At 42.5% G+C, this 17,594-nt stretch overlaps 2 protein-coding genes across 2 annotated transcripts; both read right to left on the reverse strand.

Annotated features, from left to right (window-relative positions):
• Positions 1-737: 737 nt before the first annotated feature.
• LOC135489558 (probable G-protein coupled receptor 139) lies at positions 738-3,926 on the reverse strand. Its single transcript, XM_064774957.1, has one exon. The coding sequence runs from the start codon at positions 3,813-3,815 to the stop codon at positions 2,853-2,855; it is 963 nt and encodes a 320-aa protein (XP_064631027.1). The 5' UTR covers positions 3,816-3,926; the 3' UTR covers positions 738-2,852.
• Positions 3,927-4,791: 865 nt separating this feature from the next.
• Positions 4,792-5,847, reverse strand: LOC135490028 (forkhead box protein pes-1-like). Its single transcript, XM_064775675.1, has one exon. The coding sequence runs from the start codon at positions 5,845-5,847 to the stop codon at positions 4,792-4,794; it is 1,056 nt and encodes a 351-aa protein (XP_064631745.1).
• Between the last annotated feature and the right edge of the window lie 11,747 nt (positions 5,848-17,594).

Raw genomic sequence — 17,594 nt, forward strand, 5'->3', positions numbered from 1 at the left:
AGAAGTTGCTGTGTAACTTTCTGTCGACTGGACTTTGCAGATTAATGCTTGGGTCGTCTACTTTACTTGAGTTGTCCATGATTCGTCATGACCTGGTGGCAATAGTATACAGGCCCAAGAGGTCGTTTCGGAAATATTTACTGGCGAGACAATATAGAAAGAAATTGATGGAGTTGTTCATCATCCATAGGCAGTAAAAGAAGCTCATAAGGAAATATGTTAAACTTGGGTTATTCGCGGTGAAGGTCGGTAATATGTAGGTCAGCGTTGTAGTAAAACAGAAGTACGGGACGTTTATTATCAACATGGCAGTTGCGACGAGAATAAGTATGGCTGTCATGCCGCCATCTTGGCTAGTGTCTGCTTTCGTCGAAAGAGTGCGTTTCCGTTTTCGGTTATGGCTGCGCACACTGGTTATTATAATGATGTTGAAGATTAAAACAAAGGCTACTGGTATCGCAGAGTTGACGCTTTCGCTAATTGATTCGAACTGGATCAGATCGGGCACCAGTACGCACTCGATGGAATCTTCAATCACCTTTGGCCGTCTCCACAGATTTGGGATATTGAATGCCGATACAAGGACTCCTGCGGTGATGGCTATACGTTTCGCCCGCCCCATAGTACACCACACCATGGAGTCCAAAGGGAACCGTATAGCTATCACCCGATCCACGGCAATAATGACAACCAACCACATAGAATTACCGTAAAACACATCGCCGAAATATCGCGAGATTATGCAATAGATAACGGGAAAGGATGTGAACTCAGTCCATCCTGGGTCGAACGAGACGACGAAATTTGGTAGAAAAACTGAGAGAGACAGCGTATCGCTTACTGCTAAGATCCTGAGATAAAAGTACATTACACTTGTCCGATTCTTTCTTAAGCTCATGACAGTCAATGTCAATGCGTTTCCAATCACGCCAAGAGCCATGATCGTCGGCAAACACGTTGTTCGTAACGTTCCAGCTAACTGGCTGAGCCAATCTGAAGAGCCGGGGCTTGATGTGGCTCGAGTCATATCAGTGTCCCCATCCATGACATCCATCGCCATTACCTCAGAGATGTTTCAAAGATGTTTCGACCCTTAAATAGAAATACATGTACATCACATTGCTCCGATGATTCGTTGACTGATCTCGGTGAGTTCTTATAAGTAAACTACGGGAGTGGCCGATCCGAGTCACCAGATTGCTCGAGATGATTTCTCCCGCCTGAAAGCGAGAGAAGGTTACCGGGGACTTTCTTATATTGTAAAAGACTATCCCTGGTTCACTTACCGTGATTTTGAAAGCATTTGAATGAATCCTTCGGTTGGTTTCGGTTTCGGACAACTTTTGGTTGCCTTTGGTTTTGCCTACGGGATCAATGCACTTTGGGTACATGGTAAAATGCGTTAGCAATCACGCCGAAGCCACCATAGTAGGCAAACATGTTGCTGGTAAAGTTCCAATTACCTGACTTCGCCAGTCTGATGAATGGATACTTGGGGTGGCTTGAGCCATCTCCATCTTCCGTGCTTACACATCTATTCCGTTTATAGCTTTGACACCACCTCATGTCGTCATTGAGGAATGCGCGGCCTTCAACGACCAAGGTATATTTAAACTCGACATACTACATCGTTATAGCAAAAAGGAAATACATACCAAAATACATTTGAAACCTGGCTTCTCCTGACAGAGATAAGAGCGTCAAATTTATAAATATCAGATGACAAAAATATATGCAAAACATGACTTCTGCTGTCAGATGCAGTTGCATCAATTTGTCAATTTTATCAATAAATGGGTTTGAGGATAGACAAGATGCGCCTGATAGCAATTTCGGCCAAATCCAGAATCGCGCTGAAAATACACTTGCTGACAGTAACTCTTCTCCGTGTACATTACATGATCATGATCATGACCTTGACCTTTGCTCATTTACATACATCGGTCACTAAACTTGGACCACGTGCTCTACACGTGCCAAATTTGAAATTCGGTCTCTCACATGAGCGAATCCGTGATTGGTCTTCGAACTCGGAACACCCCTCAGACCTGCAGTCTTGTGCGTTTCCTGGCCAAAGACCAACCATGTGTTTTGCTCACTCGGAAGTAGCAGTCGGGTGATTCACTGGAAGTTGTCAATGACATCATTGGGAAAGCCCATTGAACAAAAGCCCGGATGTGCGCGGACTAGGTATGTGGGGGACGCTAACAAGGACAGATACACTTCGGACCCCAAAAGTTTGTGATATACATGTAGTTGTTTGCGTCCTTCACAAACATGTATATACCTAGTATGCTCATAAGCTAGACAAAGGCCGCGAAGAGTCCATGTATGAATAGCCGGTCGGCCACCATGCGTCCGTAGAACCAGCGTGATGATAGGAGAAAGGAAAAGGTCCCGTCCTTTAAGTTCTAGCCGCGACTCAAACCCTTGATTGATCCTAAGTTCGACGTATCATTCCCAATGAGGCTTTCATATCAGACAGGGGTTTGGACCTTGTAATAATCAGAACTAACTTAAGATGATTTGAAATGGGATAACGGTACTTTATTTTCGTACATGGAAGCAAGACGTACTCACAGACTGTCAACCTCACTTATATTTACCTTATAGACCCCAGGGAACTAGGTGATTCCACTACAAAATGACCACCGTCAAAAACCGAACTGAAGATTGGTTCTCAATTCAATTCAAATTATAGCAGCATTGAGATAACTTCATGAGAAAGTTATCCTCGCGGTAACCTAATATCATTCCTCATTTCCTTACTTAGTCTCCAGGCCAACACCAGGGGCTTCGAGCACGGCCAGTAGCAAGAAAATTCTCCCCCTCGATCAGTGCTCGATTCTCTTTCAGCGACTTTTATTAAAAAGCTGTCTGAGATCCTTTCGGAAATGCTTGCTGGCGAGACAGTATAGAAAGAAGTTGATGGAGTTGTTCACCATCCACAGCATGATCATGGAATTCATCAAGAAATACGTCAAACTAGGGTTCCTTCCCATGAAGTCGGGTATTATATAGGTCCACATTATTACAAGACAGAAGTACGGGGTGTTTAGGATAACCATGGTCGTTGCAACGAGAATAAGCATGGCCGTCATGCCGCCATCTTGGGCAGTTCCTTGTTTATTCGAAATAGTGCGTTTCAGTTCTCTGCTATGACTGCGTACACTTATGATTATGGTAATGTTCAGAATTAAAATCAGTGACACTGGTATAGCAGCATTGACGCTGTAGGTCACTGAATCAAACCAGACCAGGTGAGGCCCCAGGACGCAATCAATGGAATCGTTAAACAGCTTTGGTCGCCTCCAGAAGTTTGGAGTATTAAAACCTAACAGGAGGACTCCGAAGACAATCACATTACGCTTTGCCCGTCCCATGGTACACCATGATATGGCGCGTAAGGGGAAACTTACAGCTATCACGCGGTCAACGGCGATAATGACGACTAGCCACATAGCAGCCCCGAAAAACAGATCGCTGAAATATCGCACCACGGTGCAATATATAACGGGGACAGGCGCAATCCATGTTGATTGAATGATATAGGGGCTGATGAGTTTAGGTAGAAAGGTTGCAAGGGACACGGTATCACTTACTGCCAAGACCCTTAGATGGAAATACATTACACTGGAGCGATTCTTCTTTAAGCTCATCACGGTGAATGACAATGCGTTACCAATCACGCCGATGCCGAGGATAGTTGGCAAGCATCCTGTTTCTAAAGCGAGAGCCAACTGCCTGAGCCAATCTGACGCGGCAAGACTTGATGGACGTCGTGTCTCATCCAGACCCTGTCCTTCCGGATTCATTTCTCATTCGTGTTTTCCTGTCGTAAGAAGTCACATACCGCATATGTATTGGGAACAGTGCTACCTTCGAAGTAGTCTCTCTATTTAAAGTTGTCAGCAGGAAACGAGGAGATGGAGATGAACAAAATACGAGTGCAATATGAACTCGAGACTATTTGCGTATGGATATGTTTATAGCAAAATGGTAAATGTACGAAAATACATCTCGTTATATATAACCAAGGTTGACTGATTAATATAATCCATCTATCTTTGTAGACGAATGCGAGTAGTGGATGGAAAACACACATCATACTCGATATAGGGCAACCAGGCGTTCAGTTTGAATCTTCAAACTCCTAATGTTGATGATCTCCATTGATGAACTTCAAATAAGCAAAAAGATATAACTATGATTTATCATTTTATTACCATCATCACTGATGGATTCACATCTCGAAAAACCATCACAATCATGCATGATTACAATAAATTACTATGGAATTATATTTACAGTACATTTCACTTCGAAAACACTGGGCCTACATAAGCCTGGTAAAGTGTCGAAGTTAACAATCATTTCTATCGAAAGATCTCTTCTCAACAGAAGGTTAACCAGTTGAAGCAGCGGGCTCCATAATTGGATCGAATAATTGCCTCCAAAAAGTGTACATGAATTGTTGTGGTTTGGGTTGTAGCAGCGACTCTCATGAAAGACGTAGTACTGGGCCTGATAGCACTATATGGATTCCACTACGAAGGGACATCCCTAAGAAATCAACCATACACCTGAATCGGCATTAAGGAGAATGAAAATATACATTCACACTTGACAATTCAATCAAAGATATGGCTCCATTTGTTGAAAGAAAATTGACCCAGCCACTGATGAATGCAGCATCACCAAAAATTCTAAGTTTGATAGTCACTTGGGTCAGAACGCATTCACATTGTCAGAAATATATCACAAGTTCATATAATGTTCACATTTACAGTCTTAATAAGGTCGGAATCGGTATTGGTGTCCTGAGCTGTATCCAGATAGGCCTTGGGTAGGATGCCGTGAAAGTTCTTGAGCAGGGTGAGAAAGTCCATGGGCGAGATGTGAATATCCTTGCGAATGTGAATACGGATAACTATGAAATGCACTTGGAGATTCCAATCCTGGGTAAGGTTGTGGTGTAATGACGGATGTACCTGGCTGGTACGGGCTGGGAGATGTCGCCACGGAGAGAGCAGGAAACGGACTTGGCGAGGAGAGATGTCCGGTGAAGACCGTAGACGGAATGGTGACTGGCGGTAAGTAACCTCCAGGAATCATCTGCGGAAGACCAGGGAAGGACATGGCCTGATAACCCATGGCACTGGCTAGAGCAGGATAGTTCATATGAGCAATGTCAGTGTTCTGAGAGATGTTACGCACCAGTTCCTCGTAGTATTTCTCGTTGATAGCCCAGAAGTTTCCTCTGGTGTCCTTGCGGCCGAGTTTCACGAAACGATCGGAGAGAGACAGGTTGTGCCGTACGCAGTTCTTCCACTTGCTGGTCGTAGTCTGGTAGTACGGGAACTTATACTGGATGAAGTCGTAAATCTGGTGCAGCTGAAGCTTACGTTCCCGTGAGTTCAGAATAGCCATGGCGATGAGAGCAGTGTAGCTGATATTCGGACGTTTCTTGCGATCTGGCGGTGCGTCTGACGTATCTGTCTCGGTCGTGCCTTGTCCCGGGAAGATTGGCGATGTCCTGGCTGTGACCTGTCTTGAGAAGATCGGAGATGTCACAGGCAGCTGCGGGTACAGAGGATACTCATATCTGTTCTGTAGAGGCGTGCTCGTGGAATAAACAGGTGAACACTGTTGCAGCAGTGTCCGCTCCGGCGACGTATATGTAACAAACGCTCCCGGTCCTGGAGACGTTTTCTCGGTCGTGGAGGAGACTTGTGGTTCTACAGACTCCTCAGAGGTGTCGCTGCTGTTGTGTTCGCTGCCTTCGCTGCCCAAAGTCGACGCCAAATGCTTCAGAACGGTCAAACTAGGATCGGTCGAAGATTGCATGATGATGATGTTGATGATGATGATAACGTCTTGATGTTGTATGTTAGAACTTCTAAATCAGAATGATAGCTGAAGGATGTTGGTTGCTATTTATACGCAGGCCTAGCATCAGTCGTTACATAATCAAAGGCCCCTTTACCGCCTCCGATCGATGTTTTTAATATCATTGAAAACACAGAGTATCCAAACTCATTATTAAATGATTATAAACACTTCGAATCAAAGGAATTGCCGCTTAAAGAAGTCAAGATTTGTTTGAAAATTGCTGTAAAAACTGAGAGTGTCCAAACCGTATCAGAAAATTTCTGATTTTCTGCACCGCCTTGATGTGTACGGTGCTTGCAATTAGCTGTAATTAATAATTTCGGCGAACACTTTGATAAACAAATGTTTGCTTTTTAACGGGAGTGCCGCAAAGGAAGTTTTATATTGCTGATCAAATAGATGGCTTGTTAGTTTGTTGTGAAAACATTGTCAAACGATGCAGACACTATGAATGCGATGTGGTTCTTTAGACAATAGGGGGCTGGCGTTGGGTGTGGATAGGGTGTGATAAAGCTACTGTAAGGTGGAATTATTGCTGAAAATAAATATTGTATATAAGATTAAAATGGGAGGGTTTGTTTAACTTTTGTAATTTCTGTATTGTAAACAAAGTAGCGTGTACAAGGAAATATAAAAGTTTGAAATTGAGAAAAAGTGTTTATTTTAATGTGTACTTCTGATCAGTGTTTACGGCCAAGACTGTACTTTAGTCTAAAATGACTTGAAACTTTGGTAGGTTGTGACACATCAAGGTACTTTGGGCTCAGTGAATGAAGCTCTGGGAATATTGAGAATTCGTGTGACTCGGCCAGTTCATACGTGAAATAAGAGATGGCGATGAGGTTGGGCAGGAATTCTCATGATCTCGATAGAAGTGATAGTTGTAGGCGGCCCTTCTATGATAATAATTATATAGTAATGCATTCATTCGTATCATGTCTGTGTGGAGAATAATGCCAGACATGGACGTGTGATCCTCTTTGCCAGATCAACCTAGTCCTCCACGACACACCACCAAAACAAATTCAAAACAATAATTGATGCAAAGGTGCATGCACAATGATTCCAAAACATTTCTATTACTCATTTCTTTCATTTTTTTTTTTTTTTTTTTTTTCGTTCTCTGTGTATGATTTTTATTGCATATTTGTGTTGTCTGCTCCTTATTTGGAGGTTTTTTTACAATAAATTATTATTATTATATTATTATTATTTCTCTATGTACATGTATATGCCTACTTCATGTTCCAACACCTGTATACGGCTTTATCACACCCAGTCCACGCCCAACGCCAGCCCCGATTGTCTTACACCCATGGAGGTACCGCATCCCATTCACAGCGCGTCTATCGCGTTTGTCAATGTTTTCATAACAAACTAACAAGCCATCTATTTGATCAGCAATATAAAACTTCCTTTGCGGCACTCCCGTTAAAAAGCAAACATTTTTTATCAAAGGATTTGCCGAAATTATTGATTAGGCTTATTACAGACGCTGCTTCAATGCTAACAAAATGCGCAGAACGCTAGGTTTGTTTTGACACTCGCAGTTGTAACGTTATTCTAAACAAAGTAAAGCATGTTTTATCTATCTATAAATGTAAATGTAATTTCTTACGACTACCTAAGAAAAAGTTATGATAAAAAATACACAACTTAAAAGGCATGTTACATTAAACATGTCCGCATGTTCAAATGTGCGGGGTGTTTTCAACTGAAATCGCCTATATGACAATACGAAATAACTTTCCCTGTCGGGGATTTGGTCTCTCTTCAGATCTTCACCGCACTGGATACCTAGAATTGTCCATGTTCAGCCCCGACAAACGTGAGCCGTCCAGTCATCGCAACATATGAATGCCCATCAAAACTCCCTGCTCTAGAAATAATATTGACATACTTGACAAGCATATTAAATTACACGATGACATGCTTAGCTTGGCAGGGCTATTTGGAAGTCATTTAGGAGTGGAATGTCTTGTAATTTTGTCATTATAAAGAAACCCTATTGTACCAATATTAAGAACACACCGCTTTAGCGCGGCGAAAATCTGATCCGAAAACGTATCAAAATGGACGCAAACATATCCAAGATGAAAGCGTGATATCTCAAATGGACACACAACAAAAGACTTGAAACTCCATTAAGCGCATTTAATAAGGAAAAAACTGTTTACACTACTTCGGTGGTTATTAAATGGTGAATAGGTTCAGAAAGTCCGTCCCGAGCTGTTTTAGTCATCTTCCTGGCTTATCAATTTGGCCCGATCCCCGGTCAGGGACAGACACGCAGGTGGTGGTGGATATTTTGCGGGCGGAAATCTCCCATTTCGGTCTGGGATCACGCACTCGCGGCCCTCATCAAACAATTAGATACTGATTGACCAAAAGCTGCCCCAATTATAACTCATAACTGCTTCTTAGCTTCCCTCATATTTGCTCAGCCTTTTGCGGAGAGAAATTAAAGTGCTCATGATTTACTCTGTCGGCAAATTTCGTCCTGTTGACGGGAGAGACGAAACCACCTCCACAGACCACCCAACCATCCTCAGCGAGGTGACTGATTCGTCCGCAGGAAGTGACGGGACAAGACGTGTCTCTCCCAGCCTTCTCCACAAAAGGATGCTGTCCTCCCCGTCAAGGTTGTCCGTCACTGCTGTCATCCTGCTATTCAACGTCTTGTCCCCTGTCAAGATGGAATGGTAGTCTCTAAACACGGCTAGACGAGGGTTGGTAGTGGTGTGAACGGATCCCAGGATCCAGTGAGATTCAGGAGGTGTCAGTAGAGACGGACTCATATCGTCGAGGACGGGCGAGGGGGCTGTTGCGCCGAGCATTTTATGTGAAGATTCCATCCACAAACAGCCTGTGGCACCAATGTTGCCATCGTCTATGGTAGCATAGCTCAATGCCGCTCGACCTGAATGTCACAAGAAACTCACCCATGACATGCAGGTTCAACATCAAATAGATCTGAATTATCCTTTCCCTTACAAAACTCAATCAGGGTCAAGCATTAGAAACACAATACCATGACAATTAAATAGTCCGATATTACCCCTGGCGTGATACGAAAACGAACTACACTACTCATCAACTTTTGGCGCAATTGCCCGTAAAATGGTTCGATATCACCTAAACAAGTCCGTTTATAAGCTATCTCATCGAATTCTGTGAGTGAAAGCAGGGCGAATTTGTCACGGAGCTGTACCCATTTGATTGACAGTCCCTAACTCATAAATATTGCATAAAGGTCCAGGTTTCAATGAGCATATGACAGGCGAGATCTGAGGATGATGGATTAGTTTGTCCGGTGCATCCCACCCCGCTCTGCCATTGAGACCAGTTCCTTCCCTATTCAAGCCGTCCCCTACCCCATTCAGCTCGGGTCTATTACACTAGCAAAGCACAAAGTTAGTGTCACACCATGTCAGCCAGAAAATAGCATCAAAAGTGACAACAGGGTATTTAGTGACCACAATGAGAAGTCTGCCATGAAAGGACATTGGTAATGGCTCAAGATTAAACGTTGCTTTTTTCCACGGTGCTTCTATAATTGATTTCCAAGTACTCTGATTCGTGAGGTTGCAGATTACTGTCAACCTTTACTCCGTGGTAACGCATCCCAGCGAGCTGTACAACTGTCTTACAACCCCCTTCGCATCCTAACTCATGCGTTGGCCATCTTGAAGTCAAGAACACTCTGGTCTTCTATCTATCATAGCTATTAATGCGTTAATGAGTTAGAAAATTTCATGTTTACATTTTGAAGTACATCCGATTATCGACATCATGGATGCAGCTCGAATAATAATTTAAACAAAATTGGGAATCATTAACGAACTAGCCATGAACACAAACAAAACTTAGCAACATCAAAATATCTCAATTAATGGGCTCTTGAATATTGACATCAGCCAAAAACGTGATCCGTGACAATGGGAACTTTTTACACAGCGGAAGCATAACGTAAAGTGTATTTGTGCAGTGCACACTATTGACGTGCTAATGGCGGTAATCCGGTCCTCATCCGGGCATTTCGGTCGCGGACGAGACCAGGCGAGACCAGTCCATTGTTTGTCCTCCTCGGCAATCAGGATGCGTTTAAGATCTCTTCCTTTGTAAACTGTCTAACCATTAGCTGGGATAAGTGCTATAGATTAGCGATAATTTATCGATTAGTTGGTACTTCCCGTCAACTGTCTGGACTCGCTTTGAATGGTGAAATTGAATGGGTTAGCTTCAGACCAAAACAATAGTCCATAGGAGTTAATCGTAGAAACTGATTCAACATCAATGAAACGGTACGTCCTTAGCTGCATGGTTCCAAAATGACAAGTTTTAAGGTCAAACCGACCAAAACTATTTTTCTGGCAGCTATGACGCTTTCCATGAAACCTAAATGACCAATGTTTACATTGGTGTCTGTGTAAAAGCATTTAACACTAGGGTAACACAATTATCTCTTAAGAAACCAAGGCTGTTCGTTATGAAATTCTTACATGATACAAAAACTGGCTTCCAATACTCAGTGTACAGTCAAACAGTATTCCTTGCCTCTTGGAACATCACAGTCCCGCCAGATGCGGAGTTTCCATGGTCAAGCGACAAAGACCACACTTTCTTTGTATTGTTTAATTGTCCCTGTTTAATTAATATTCCTTAATGTAATTAACTAGTTGGCTGAAAACTGCTTCATTCATGGGTCCATCACCCTGACCTCGGTACCTGGTCCAAGGGAGTGTAATTGGTCGTTTCAAGGTCACGGAGTTCTCCCTTATGAATCTATGGATAATACTAATAAGATACCCTTCACATCAAATGGGTGCGTTCCCTTCAAAATTTACTGCTATCCCGCGGCTAAATAAGATAATTTTCATAGGATTGTTAAACAAAACATTATATTTGACTAACGAAAGTGAAACAGTTAGGAGTCTTTAAGGGATACAATGTACGTTTCAATTATAAGCAACAGAATAGTTGAAAATGGTCCGGCGTGCATTTTCTAAATGCATTGTCTTGTGTTCAGTCCGTTGGCAGGGAAATGGGCCCGGTTCATTTCGGTGTAATTAGCAAACATTATCTTCTAAACTTTCGACAGTTTTGATTAAATTTGCAAAATACCAAGGCAATTTTTTGTTCGTCCGACAATAGCTCCATTGTCCGTCGGACAATGGGTCATGAATATCAATCTCGCCGCATCATTGCCAGAAAATAACTCATGAAAATCCGAAGCCACGAACCGTGTTCTTCAAACAAAAACAACCAAAAGATGTCGTGACTTAAACAGTTGACAAAATATCCGAGTTTCCCTCACGTCAATGTCAGTGGGTGTAGTATTTCGTATCACGATTGTCGGTTGACCTTGACTGCTTTCTGTTGTTAAACGAGCGCGGCTGTTGGGACCCTTGGCCAGGTGCCCTGCTCAAAGAAACCGGCACAACATTTCTTCATAATGTTCCGCCGATTATTTGATAATTATAATGTCGTGGTAGATTTCAAATTTCAGGTTTTACAAGCAAATGAATGATAACGGTAATTTTGTTTAAAGAACATTCTTGGTGATTTGTTATGCTTGTTTCTCATTGTTCGCAATCATGTTCGAGAACTTCACTTCCCGGAAATATTTTCTGACGAGATTTTGGTTAACCTACCGATTTATTTCTTGCAAAGAATGAAGAATTAACTGATTCGTGAACGTCGTCCCATTACCTCCGTACACAAGACGAAATCTCGAAAATCTTCCCTGAAGGATTTGCTGCTCAGGAAGTACAGAAAGAAGTTGATTGAACAATTGAGGCTGTATGCGACTGACGTCATTGCATATGAAAATATCCGCTGTTGGATCTGTTCCGGGGTTGGTACCTTGTTTACGAGTAGGATTTCCCAAACTATTACGTGGGTAATATAAGGAAAGCATAGGACAAGATAGGCTGTGGTGACCACCATGACCAACAGCATGGCCGCCCTGTCGTCCTTATCGGCCACTGTAGCTTGCAAATACGCCATCTTGTCCTTCCTGGCCCTCAAGCGGTAAAAGATAGAAACATTGAAAAATAAAAGTAAGGCAAATGGTGATAAGACCTTAAGAGTTGTATCAATGATGTCATATGCCCTTCGAACTTCTTTTTGCATCGGTAAGATACACATTATCGCTGTCTGTGCTTTATCGGAACTACTTATCTCGGGTGCGTTACCAAAGATTAAACTGGGCAAAGCCCAAGCAGCCAAGATTATAGTTATACCAACAATAGAATATCTTGCTGTTTTGAAAGTCGTCAACGCTTTTGCCCGAAACGGGAACATCACGGCTATAAAGCGCGTCGAAGTCAACGCAACCAGCAACCAAGAGGACATCGACGGAGCCAACCGTGCAGCAAACAGAATTATGGCGCAAAATGGACGTTTTAATAGGACCACGCTCCTGGACATGAGGTAACCTCCATTTGTCATGACTATACCCATCCCGACTAGATTGACGAAGTCCCAGACTGCCAAAACTCGCAAGAAGAGACAGCTGACGTGTTTTCTGTTTCTCATGACGATCAAGACGAGTACGTTGTTGATGCATCCGAAAATGACGATCGTTGGGATGATGAAGTTCCCGTTTATGGAGAGTATCACTGAGAGGATTTCCTTGGCTTTCTCGGGGCTGGGAATCGAAGTCATCATTGGTATGTGCTTCTGCCACCAACGTCAGAATTGTTAAGATTTCAAACACTATACAAGCAAGAGACGAACTTGAGTCAACTCATCATGACTTGAAACTCATGGTCATTTTTCTCTGCTTGGAAGGTGATGGAAGGATATCTCCATCTAGCAATGAATGATAGTGTGACATTTAAAAAGAATCAGACACACAATTGACTGATGACTGGTAGAAAACCCCTGATGGACGAAACTAACATTGCATATAGACACTCGGTCGGATTCTCCCAGCATTCGATCAGTCGCGATGACAAGATTTCCATTTTCAAATTCAAAAACCTGACAGTGTAAAGAATTTCGTCGCGTAGGTGATTTTATACGTACAGACCATGATTTCTGCTGATGCTGATGCGAGTGTTGCCTGCTGATGATATTCTGAAACTCGACGTAGTTCAGAGCATGCTGCTGAATTGATGCGGATTCATCCAAAGCCATAGGTTTCTTTGATCTATTCAAATCGTCTATATCCTGATATCAGTTAAACATAGATATCGTATTTTTGGACTCAAACAAATGCAAATGTAACAGTTTTTGCAGTGGATGTACACGTATGTATGGTGTAGCCCTACCAATTGCCGCTTTAACTCGATTGCCAGTGCAGGTTTGCACTTTAGGAGGGCCAACCACAAACCCCACCAACTCCCATGCCATCAGTAATCTGAACGAACTAATTTATCAATGACCTGCGTGATCTTGGTCTCCTGACTTGCACTATCGTGTACTTACACAAGACGAAGTCTCGAAAATCTTCTCGAAACGACTTGCTGCTGAGAAAATACAGGAAGAAATTTATGGAGCAATTCACGGCATACGCCAGTGACGTCAGGGCGTATGAGAATATACGCTGTTGGATTTGTTTTGCTGTTGGCACAGAGTTTGCCAGTACAATTTCCCATCCTACTGATTGAGCAATATATGGAAAGCAGAGAATTAGGTAAGCAGTCGTGACCACCATGACCATTAGCATGGCCACTCTGTCGTCCTTATCGGCTACCATAGTATGCAAATCCGCCATTTTACTCTTCCTCGCCCTCAAGCGGTAGAAAATGGAAACATTGAAAAATAACAATAACGCGAATGGTGACACGAATTTAAGAATGTAATCTATGAGATCATAAGCTCGACGAATATCTTCTCTTATATGATGTATACACATGATGGCGGTCTGTGCACTGTCCAAATCAACCTTCGGGGCATTACCAAATATAAGGCTTGGGGAAGCCCAGACGATCGAAATCAAAGTTATTCCAATAATGGAAAGTTTGGCTGTTTTTATATTCGTCCATACTTTAGCCTGCATCGGGAAGTTCACCGCTACAAATCGCGTGGATGTTAAAGCTACCAGAATCCACGAGGACATGGTCGGGGCGAAGTGTGAGACGAAGAGGATGATAGCACAAAAAGGTCGTTTCATTGCAAGAATGCTGCTCGACATGAGATTACCTCCATTTGTGATGATAATGCCCATACCCAGAAGATTCAAGATGTCTGCAAATGCTAAAACTCGTAGGAAGAGACAAGTGACGTCTTTCCTCCGCCGCATGACGATGAGGACGAGGATGTTGTTGATGAAGCCGAATAAGGCTACGGAGGGAAGAAGGTAGTCGCCATTTATACCGAGGATTGCTGAAAGGATTCCACTCTCCTGGTTCGGTATCGAAGTCATCGTTAGGATGTCATCAGTGTTCATTATTCAAAATTCGGAACACCGACCATTCTGTAAACTGAACACTTCTCGTCATAAAAGTGTCGTCATGAAGTGAAAGTCATCGCACTTGGAAACACCGATGGTCGATGTGTCGCCATTCGCAATAGACTACATTATCGGCCGTGTTGCGACATCAGAGAGAATCGACGGGCTTTCTTCATCCAGGCACGATTTCGACCTTCTCTATAAAAAGTAAGCATTCAGAATCACCATTACTATCCTGACGCAGTGGTAGATAAATAGAGGAAGGTGCACGATATGATGACGAAATCAGAGGATAGGGATACCGAGCTGAAGAGGAAATACATGTAGTGTAGCGGCCATGTTCCGTCAGTGTCATCTCGTCTCGTCTCGTTAAATGCGACAGTACAAAAAGTGAACTCTCTCTCTATCATCTACCATCTATAATAGTCTGTAACCTGATTTGATCTTAACACAGAACATTATAAATACATCAAAGAACTCACTCATGGTTGATCACTGCATGTGTGTACCGCAGTTAAAGTTTCCAAAGTACCCTAAGTTTCTTAAAAGTCCGATAGCAGTTTTAAATCTTCAGTTGTGGACATTAGGCTAGTGGACCTTTCCACAAAAGGTAATTTGAAGATTTAATTCTATCTCGATATTCCATTTTAACAACAGCCAACTCAAATCTCCCGTTTTCGAATGCAAAGAGCATTAATTAACCATCACTCTGTGTGACCTCCGTGCCTTGACATGAACCATTGAGTACCGACACAAGACGAAGTCTCGAAAATCGTCTCGAAAGGACTTACTGCTGAGAAAATACAGGAAGAAATTTAAGGAGCAATTCACTGCATACGCCAGTGACGTCAGCGCGTATGAGAATATACGCTGTTGGATTTGTTTTTCAGTTGGCACAGTGTTGGCCAGTACAATTTCCCAACCGATGGATTGTGCTACGTAAGGAAAGCATAGAATCAGGTAGGCTGTGGTGACGACCATGACCATCAGCATGGCCACTCTGTCGTCCTTATCGGCCACTGTAGCTTGCATATCCGCCATGATCTGATCTTTCCTGGCCCTCAAGCGGTAAAAAATGGAAACATTGAAAAATAAAAGTAACGCAAATGGTGATACTACCTTCAGGATCATATCAGTGATGTCGTAAACCCTGCGTATATCTTTTCTCATGTTATGTACACACATGATGGCAGTCTGTGCATTTCCCAAATCTACCTCTGGAGTGTCACCGTAGATGAGGCTGGGCAAAGCCCAAATGGTCGAAATCAAAGTTATTCCAATAATGGAAATTTTTGCTGCTTTTAAAGTCGTCCAGACTTTTGCCTGCATCGGGAAGTTCACCGCTACAAATCGCGTGGATGTTAGAGCTACAAGAATCCACGAAGACATGGTCGGGGCGAAGTGTGACACAAAGAGAATGACGGTACAGAACGGACGCTTAAGCGTCACGATGCTTCTTGACATCAGGTAGCCGCCATTTGTAATGATGACACCCATTCCCAGAAGATTCAAGATGTCAGAGAACGCCAGAACTCGTAGGAAAAGACAGCTGACGTGTCTCCTACGGCTCATGACGATCAAGACGAGAACGTTGTTGACGAGTCCGAAGACAACGACGATGGGGATGAGGTAGTCGCCGTTTATTGCGAGTATCGCCGACATGATGTTCCCAGTCCCCTCCCTGTTCGGGGTCGAAGACATCTTTGATATGTCAACATCAATGAGAATCTCTGTAGCAATCTAATCGCTATTTGCCATCAAAAAGTATCATATTCTACTGCGTCGTGGTTGCAATCCGTGTGTTGACTTGGCGATCCTCGCTGTCGCTCTTGCTATAGGAGATGAGCGAATTCCTTATGAAACGACCATTTCATCCAAACTTCTCTAAGGCACTAGACTGATTTACAATCATTGGGACTTCTCAATCATGAACTCGCCAGTTTCCTCTGATGTGGTACACAGTTTTCATTGATGTGGTAGCCTAAATATGGATTTGATGACATAGGGCGGACAGGGGATTTCGTTGATCGAGGATCCAACTTGCATATCCGCATCATTCAGAAGGGCTGTCAAGTAATGTGAGTCTGCGGGGAGAAGCCAATTTTTGCTATCTCACAGCTAAATGTTTAGTAGAAAATAACCATTCCATTCCCTAATCTGCTGAATCATATCTAAAACCTAGCTCAATATGAATCGTTCTAAAGATAGAGTGTTATATGTTGCCGGTCAAATGACAGGTTTAAATTTGCAAAGTTATTTTGAGAATAGTATAGGAATAGAGTACTTTAGTATTGTCATCTAGATAGCACTCAGCGTACTCTCTTGAAAACGTCCTTTTTGTCCTATCATTGCCAGTTCAGTCCAAAACAGGATGTTGCAGGTTTCTCGTATAAGCGATTATGAAAACGTGACAAAATTGCTTCATTGTGCTTGTCATAACAACATAACGATTTTTATCATTTCATTGTTAGCCCGCTGTTGCGATACCAAGGCATATCAGCAGATATTATAAATTTCAATTTCATTTCATTTTCGAAAATTTCGCTCAGGTTATTGACCTTTGAATTTTCATTGATCTGAATGATGCAATTCTAGAATTAATCGGAAGTAATCTTTTATTGGCTCAGTACACAATTAAATCTGCTTTAGGGTCCGTGTACATTCTGTGCCGTGTACATTTTGTGTACATACATTTTCGTGAATTAAAAACAATTCAATGCTGGAATTTTCATCAAACCTTGCAGAAGTGTAGTCCTATATCTGGTCAATGCCATAAGTGAATTTTAGAAAGTTCCAATGATTCTAAATTGTTTTATTAGCGTTTTCGTGAGATATACCAGAATATGACACGATGCGGGACCGTGTATACTACCTGTGAGAGAACATCTTCCGACCCCGTAAAATCTAGAAAAGGAGTTCCTATTTCAAAAGCGACCTGAATCATGTTAGTTGATATTATTCAAAATCCAAAAAGCCTAAAATGATGTTTGCAAACCAAAAAACGAACAGTCCAGACAGTATTTAGGCATGACAGGGCTTTTTTGAAATGTCGTCATATTTGTCCCACGGTACCACTGAACAGTTAATACTGATCTCAGCCCTTATGCTGGTTGGCGCCATTACGATTCGGCAAGTCTCGATTGATATCGCGAGAGAGGCATTGTAAGCGCGAAACGAGAAATTCACCAGATGCCTTCATGATTGTCGCACGTGTTGCGTGAAAACAGGTGTCACGTTAAAAAAATCACACCGATAAATGATTTTCATCAAATTGTGAAGCACGGAATCTGGGAACGAATGA

The sequence above is a fragment of the Lineus longissimus genome, chromosome 6 (assembly GCF_910592395.1).
Source record: "Lineus longissimus chromosome 6, tnLinLong1.2, whole genome shotgun sequence".
In the NCBI taxonomy this organism is placed as follows: Eukaryota; Metazoa; Nemertea; class Pilidiophora; order Heteronemertea; family Lineidae; genus Lineus; species Lineus longissimus.

Coding starts and splice junctions, on each gene's coding strand:
- LOC135490028 (XM_064775675.1), bottom strand. CDS start 5,847: ATGCAATCTTCGACCGATCCTAGTTTGACCGTTCTGAAGCATTTGGCG.
- LOC135489558 (XM_064774957.1), bottom strand. CDS start 3,815: ATGAATCCGGAAGGACAGGGTCTGGATGAGACACGACGTCCATCAAGT.